Here is a 7,080-nt window from a genome sequence, read left to right as displayed (position 1 = left end):
GTTAACCATGGTTAACAATTTTTTTTGTTGCTTAAAAAAACATTATTTTTACCCTAAAATATTGAGTTGTTTTATAATTGAGTTTCATGGTTTTACTTAGTTTATTTTTAATGGGGCTATTTTAATATTATAACTAAGTCGCATATTTAACTTTCTAATCTTGATGAATTTTTTATTAAAATATTATTATTTTTATTTTTATTTAAAAAAATAAAATTGGAATAGATATTCTCTTTTGAGATTTGTGCCTTGTACATTCATGTATTTTATAGCCTAACCCTCTTAACAACATTTTTCTGCTTTTTTCATGGTTAATTTTTAGCCTGTTTTACAGTGTGTTTGTAATTACTGTAGAGATTTTTTAAAAAATTTGTTTTATTTAAAAATATATTAGAATAATATATATATATATATATCAAAATTTCTCTAAACAGCCTTGCAAGTTACAAGTTACAACTATGTTTTTTTAACCTCGTAAATGCTGACCTGTCAACAGCATTCTTCTGCTTTAAACAACGATTGGGATAGAGTCCCGTTACATTCACACACACACACTAGCTAGAGCAGGACCAGACATGGCAAGAGACCCGGATTATGGAGCTTTCATGGACAAATTTGTGCTTGAACCTACCTCTTCAGCTTATGATCAACCATTGCATGGCCTCACTTTTGCAGTTAAAGATATGTAAGTCCCTTCAATTCACCTTTTTCTTTGCCTTCATTTCCTAGACAAAGATACTTTAAGTCTCTTACGTTTATGAAAACTTCTTAGAAAAGAGTAAAGGAAAGGGGTGTCTTTTTTATTATTTTCAAGCTTCCTAGGCCAAGTTTCCAATTCTTGGTTTTGGGTTTATGTATTTTGCTAGTGGGGGTGTTTGTGTGTTTGCAAACTTTTATATGGATTGGTTCTTTTTTCTTGTAGTGATTGATGAATTTGGTTTTTGTAATTATGGAAATAGATTTGATGTGGAGGGATATGTGACTGGATTTGGTAATCCTGACTGGGCAAGGACTCATTCTGCTGCTACCTCAACTGCTCCTGCTGTTTTGGCCGTCTTAAGAGGAGGAGCCACCTGTGTTGGTAAAACTGTCATGGATGAAATGGCTTACAGGTGAGAATGTGAAAGCCTTTTCCTTTGCCTTTTCCAATTTTCTTAAACAAGAGCTCATGCCATCATAGGATATGATTAAACAGGATTCATTTGGTGAATATTGGATTATACCCCAATAAAATTACACAAGATCAACATGTAAAAAACTAGTTATGGAGTTAAGTTCTACAGAGATTTCACGATTTTTCGTAAATCCTTGTTGGAAAATAATTTTGAAACTTGTGCTAGAACATGAACTCAATTTTTTACTGCATTAGTGTTTTGAAGATAAATGATGGGGGTTTTATAACTTTAAGTAATTGAAGCGAAGTTGTGGGTTTATTAAAAGTTGCAAGGACTATATATGAACATATACAGGGGAGATCTTGTAAGGTTCTCAATGTGAGTAAGAAGTGAAAAACACTCTGTAAACATTCCTCTTCCAATTAATGCACTTTTGTGATTAGTTTTGTGTGCGTGTTTATTCCAACAAAGTAGTATTAGAGCAGAGAATCTTGGATGAAATAATATGAAACTGAATCAGATTGCGTCATACAAAGGACTTCAAGCTCTCCATCTAAGTGTTTGAAGGTGAAGTTTCTTCACTTTGTCAACACCTGTACAGGTGTTTTGAAGAATGTCCTGAGCCTGCTTGAAATTGGTTACATTGGCAACCTTCTCAAACATAGTATCATCCAAACACTGGTGGATGAGTGTAGGTCCCTGCTGGCCTTTCTTTCTTAATCTCTGCTAGGTATCCACATCTTCTGGCTTTACATAGCATCTCTCCATAATTCCCAGCATCTTGGAATCCTGATAGTGCTTTCAGACATAGTCTAACAAATTGAAATGGAACTAAAACACTTGCCATTTCAGATTTACTAGGAACTACAAAGCTTTGATACCACGCTGTTGGAAATGAATGCACACTCGCTACTCACAAAACTGTATTAATTGGAAGAGGAACTGTTACAGAGCATTTTTTTAGAGAGTGAATACAATAATTGCGTTAAGCATTTTTAATCTTTAAAATTTCAACACGAGGTATGCCCTCAAGTTTTCAATCATAGAGTGATGCAATCTCAGGCCCAGTGATTCTTGGATTACAATTTTAGTCTTATTATGCCAGTGGCCTCTAAATTGCATCTATGTACACTGGTTGTTGTAAGAAAAAATCAACTGTTTTTATATGGACTACAACATTCATGTTGAACTTCACTGGTCTTTTGCTGAAAATTTTACTAGCAGGCAAAATTAGCTCTTTTGATATCTGTTATTATTACTCTTACTATTTCTAAAACCTGAACTTTATAGACATAGTTGAATTAGTCTTTTAGATGGCAGTGTTCATATGAAATCCCAGTTATAACAGATTATCAGTTAGATAATTTGGCTATCTAACTGGTGTATTCTACCATGCTAGTGCAGCGGTTATTGACCAGTTAGTTCCTAGGTTAGTGATATTGGTGGCCTTGTGGTAACCACCAACAGATGGCATTGACATGCCAGTCACGTTCAATTTCATAGTAATTAAAACCATCTGAAAATGTTGCATTTGAGCATGCTCTTTCTTTGAAATGAATTTGCTGGGTGAAAATGCTTAGTATTATCATTTTTAGAACTTACCATCTTTTTGAAACCTGTGATTCATCTTAATAGCACATGTAAATTTAATTATAAACTAAAGAGTTGAGAATTCTAGTTAGCCTCATCTTTCGAGAGTCTTGCAGCACCTTTTAGAAGGTCAAACGTACTATGCAACCTCACATAACATTCGTTACTTATAAACCACTTTTTTTACTGAGGTTTAGTTGTTGCTGTTGTATGAACTCCTTTTTATGAGGCAGTATAAATGGAGAAAATATACATTATGGCACACCTATAAATCCATGTGCTCCGGATCGTGTACCCGGAGGATCTTCAAGTGGGTCTGCTGTTGCGGTTGGTGCAAAAATTGTAGACTTCTCCTTGGGTAAATACTCCAATCTGAATGATTCTTGATGTATTTTGGTTTGTCGTAGGTAAAGTGAAGTAAAATGTTCTCTCTACAACAGGAACAGACACTGGAGGAAGTGTAAGAGTCCCTGCATCATATTGTGGAATTTTGGGGTTTCGACCTTCACACAATGCGGTTCCGAGTGCAGGAGTTATTCCCATGGCACAGAGTTTTGATACTGTGGGTAAGAAACTGGGTAGTGAAGGATTCATTTTGAATTTGATTGCAAACAAGTGAACCAATAAACCAACCAGCAAGTATACCTGTAAGGTTTTCTCTGACAAATGTGTTGCAAACTATTTTGAGCTTCCAATATTCATGACAACATTCTAGACTTTTGAATAATGGTTTGCATAAGACAACTATGCATTAAAAATAATACATTCCATCTGAACGTTTTAAATTTTACTTGATTAATAAAAGTCTCGTCCCCAGCAAACTACTTCTTTCTAGTTTGTTTGAAGTTGCCCATACAGTTCTTTTGTCCGCATTTGTTTGTAATAAACTCTTATGAAACATAAACTCTTAGTTGTTTAACATTTTTAGAGCTTTATAAATTTCGTCATCCTCTAATCTGGTGGTTCACTGTTTGGACACTAATTTTTCGACCAGGATGGTTTGCCAGGGACCCTGTGATTCTGAGTCGGGTAGGACACATTCTACTCCAATCGCCTGTTATGGATCCTATCAAACCTAGTCAAGTTATTATTGCAGAAGATTGTTTCCAGCTTTCAAACATTCCAAATGATCGACTAGGTCAAGTTCTTGTGAAATCAGTGGAGAAGATATATGGAGGTCAGTTAATCTGTAATTAAGATACCATTACTACTGTTCAAGCCCGAAACCAGAAGTTTTGAAAGAACTGTTCGAAGTTCAAAAGCATTTGAAGACTCATTTTTAAGTTTTGATTCAAAACATGACTAATAGAATATCACGTAATAAAGATTGGTTCTGATTCATTGCTTTTGGTGCCCAAGAGCATTATAGTATTTGCATCCGTTTGTTATCATTTGCTGAGATATCATTTATTATTTTTGTTTACACAGGCCATATTGTGAAGCATACAGTCCTCGGGGACTATGTAAAGGAAAACGTTCCAAGTCTGAAACATTTTATGAGTAAGGAACTTAAAGAACAAGAATATAACATTCCATCTTTGGCAGCCCTCTCAAATGCCATGAGGTCACTTCAAAGGTGCAAAAAGTTCAACAGAATTTTCTTGGAATGGATTTGGTCAATCAACCTGAATGATATACTCTTTGGGGGAAGTGCCATACGAAACTGTTCCTAATCAATTCCGGACTCCTGAATTTCATTATTATTTGATGTATAGGTATGAATTCAAGGATAACCATGGTGAATGGATCACTTCAGTCAAACCTGAATTGGGTCCAGGAATATCAGAAAGGGTATGGGAAGCTGTTAGAACAACTGGGGAAAACGTTGATGCCTGCCACTCTGTAAAGACGGAATTACACGCTGCCCTTGCAACTCTTCTTCAGGTACCTCTCTCTCAAGTGACTACAAAACATGGATTTGTTTAGCCAAGGAAGAAATATTATACTTACTCTATTGTAGTCAACATTTTATTAGGCTACAAATTATGCTTCTGTTCACTTATGAGTTCCTTATACTTGCAGAATTTTGGTATCCTAGCTATCCCTACTGTTCCAGGGCCTCCACCGAAACTGCAAGCAGATCCAGCAACACTGGAAATCTTCCGTGCTAAGGCTTTTAGCTTGCTGTCCATTGCTGGAGTATCAGGATTCTGCCAGGTCTATATATAGTAATGAAATTTTACCTGTTATTGTTCTCTTTAGAACTTCTGGATTATTTCGTTATGTGGGTTTCTTACCAATATACAGGTTAGCATGCCTCTAGGGATGCATGACAATCTTCCTGTAGCTGTTTCATTGCTGGCAAAACAAGGTTCAGACGCTTTCCTGCTCAATGTTGTCGAGAGTCTTTATGGTACCCTCAAAGAACAGGTTGAGATCACTGAAAAATAACTTGCTGACTGAGAATCTAAGAATGTAAGCTTAACCTAACGATCAAAATGTTAAATTTGGAACAAAAGTTGGTGAAATGACAAAAAAAATCCTCGCTACAGAGAAACACCATCTGGATTTAGTATAAGAAGCAAAAATATAATTCTGTTCTATTCTATTTTTGTTACTTTTCTTTGTTCTGTTCTAATGAAAAAAAACACGTTAGTGAGCTGCAACTCCCAAGCAGATAGGTAATGATACATGCACATTCAGAAATTTCATAACTTGTACACGCCAGAGTTGTTAACACCTGAAACAAATGAACAAAATAAAAAACTAAGAACAGGTTTTACTAAAGAGGTGTGTGCTCTAGCTGGTGATGAAACATATCTTCTCACCAGCTTTCTTAGCAGGGCTGACTCTGTATTGTCCTATGGTTGATTGATACTCCGAAGCCGTTCACGCCCTCACAGTTCCCTCTTTCTCAGCTTCTGAATCTTCGGCCCTGTTTAGGAATTGTGATAATGATAGCAATTTAAAGTGTTTTTTTGTTTAAAAATACATTCAAAATAAAATTATTTTATTTTTTAAAAATTATTTTTGATATCAGCATATTAAAACAATATAAAAACATAAAAAAAATTCATAAAAGTTTTACCGTATTTCCAAAGAAAGCACAAATGACTTTATGTATATGAAATTGAATATTAAGAGCAGAAGGTTATTGAATATGGAATTAATTTATCATGTAGAAGAGATAAATTCTTCGTGAGATAAATTATTCATTAGTTTGCAGGACGTAAGGCTGTTCAACCTCTCTGTCTTGATTATTTTTGGTCCCTCCCTCCCTCTCTTTTTTTCTCCAAGCTTGACCTTAAATTAATATTTCATTAAATTTATAAGATAATACACTAAAAAAAACACATAGATACTGTTTATATATAAATTAATAATTTTTTTATACATCAAAATTATATTTATGCATAAATCCATGAGGAAACCTTTGTAAAATATGACTCCTGTTACTTATTTTCTTTAAAATTGTTACTTGTTTACTTTGCAATTAATATTCCATTGAACCTTTTCTCGAACTTTTCTTAGTGTATTAATAAATTTTGGCGTAGTATTCTCGTGTTACAAGAAGAAATTATGCAATGTGATAGTTGCTTCAAGTACATCTTTGCATGAGATAGACTATAGTATGAAATTATATTCTTCAGCTTCATCTTCTTTGATGTTCTCAATAATTAATATATAAATTAATAAAGTATTAAGTTATTGATTAAATAATATCTGAATTAATTAATAAGTTTTCATGGTCTAATGGTGTTAATTTATGGAAGTTTAATGTCATGCTCAAATCAGGTTTTAATTCAAAAAAAGATATGTGCTATCGAGTATCTTGTTAATTATTTTTATTAAAATAACATCTTTTCATTTATTTATTTTTTTTCTTGGTATTGACTTTGTTGATTTTGGACTAGATTTAGCTGAGTCAAATGAATCATTAAAAATCCAATCAAACTAGATTTCACTTTAATTATTAAAAACTTTATAATTTGAGTCAATTTACCATATCAAATTTAAAAATAATAATAAGTATGTTGACTTCTAATATATCAACCGTCCGTCAAACATAACCTTACACTTAGACTTCTTCCCTTTGTCTTGCCTTAAAAAAATTTATTTAATTAATTAAATAAAATTTTTTATATTTGCTATACACTTATAATTATTATTGTTATGTTTCAAATCTTACTTTTATATAAGCTAAAATAATATGTTTTTTTTTTTTTTTAGAGATTTATTTTTTATTTATTTTACGTGAAAAAATTTATATTATAATAATTTTAATCAAATATATTTTTTTTAGAAAATAAAATTAAAAATATTTTTAAAAGTTTATTTTTTTAAAACTACAACGCTCATCCTTCAAATTAAATGTGCTCAACAGAAAGACAACCAGGCCTGTATGTATCACATTTATTTTCTCGTCAATACGGGG

At 32.9% G+C, this 7,080-nt stretch overlaps 1 protein-coding gene across 1 annotated transcript; it reads left to right on the top strand.

Annotated features, from left to right (window-relative positions):
- The first annotated feature begins 516 nt into the window (after positions 1-516).
- LOC118060811 (amidase 1) lies at positions 517-5,253 on the top strand. The gene is made up of 9 exons (XM_035074094.2): positions 517-685; positions 960-1,112; positions 2,939-3,063; positions 3,146-3,271; positions 3,700-3,882; positions 4,134-4,281; positions 4,421-4,589; positions 4,728-4,862; positions 4,953-5,253. Exons 1-9 carry the CDS (start codon positions 576-578, stop codon positions 5,094-5,096), a joined length of 1,293 nt encoding a protein of 430 aa, XP_034929985.1. The 5' UTR covers positions 517-575; the 3' UTR covers positions 5,097-5,253.
- The last annotated feature ends 1,827 nt before the right edge of the window (positions 5,254-7,080 follow it).

The sequence above is a fragment of the Populus alba genome, chromosome 13 (assembly GCF_005239225.2).
Source record: "Populus alba chromosome 13, ASM523922v2, whole genome shotgun sequence".
Taxonomy (NCBI): domain Eukaryota; kingdom Viridiplantae; phylum Streptophyta; class Magnoliopsida; order Malpighiales; family Salicaceae; genus Populus; species Populus alba.
Note: the sequence above shows the minus strand (reverse complement) of the source record. Positions and strands in the feature narration are given on the sequence as shown.

What these genes read in the sequence shown, in the direction of transcription:
- LOC118060811 (XM_035074094.2), top strand. Translation starts at nt 576, where the DNA reads ATGGCAAGAGACCCGGATTATGGAGCTTTCATGGACAAATTTGTGCTT. An exon ending in ACAGAGTTTTGATACTGTGG is followed by an intron (nt 3,272 to 3,699) that starts GTAAGAAACTGG and finishes TTTTTCGACCAG; the next exon opens with GATGGTTTGCCAGGGACCCT. An exon ending in GCCATGAGGTCACTTCAAAG is followed by an intron (nt 4,282 to 4,420) that starts GTGCAAAAAGTT and finishes TTTGATGTATAG; the next exon opens with GTATGAATTCAAGGATAACC.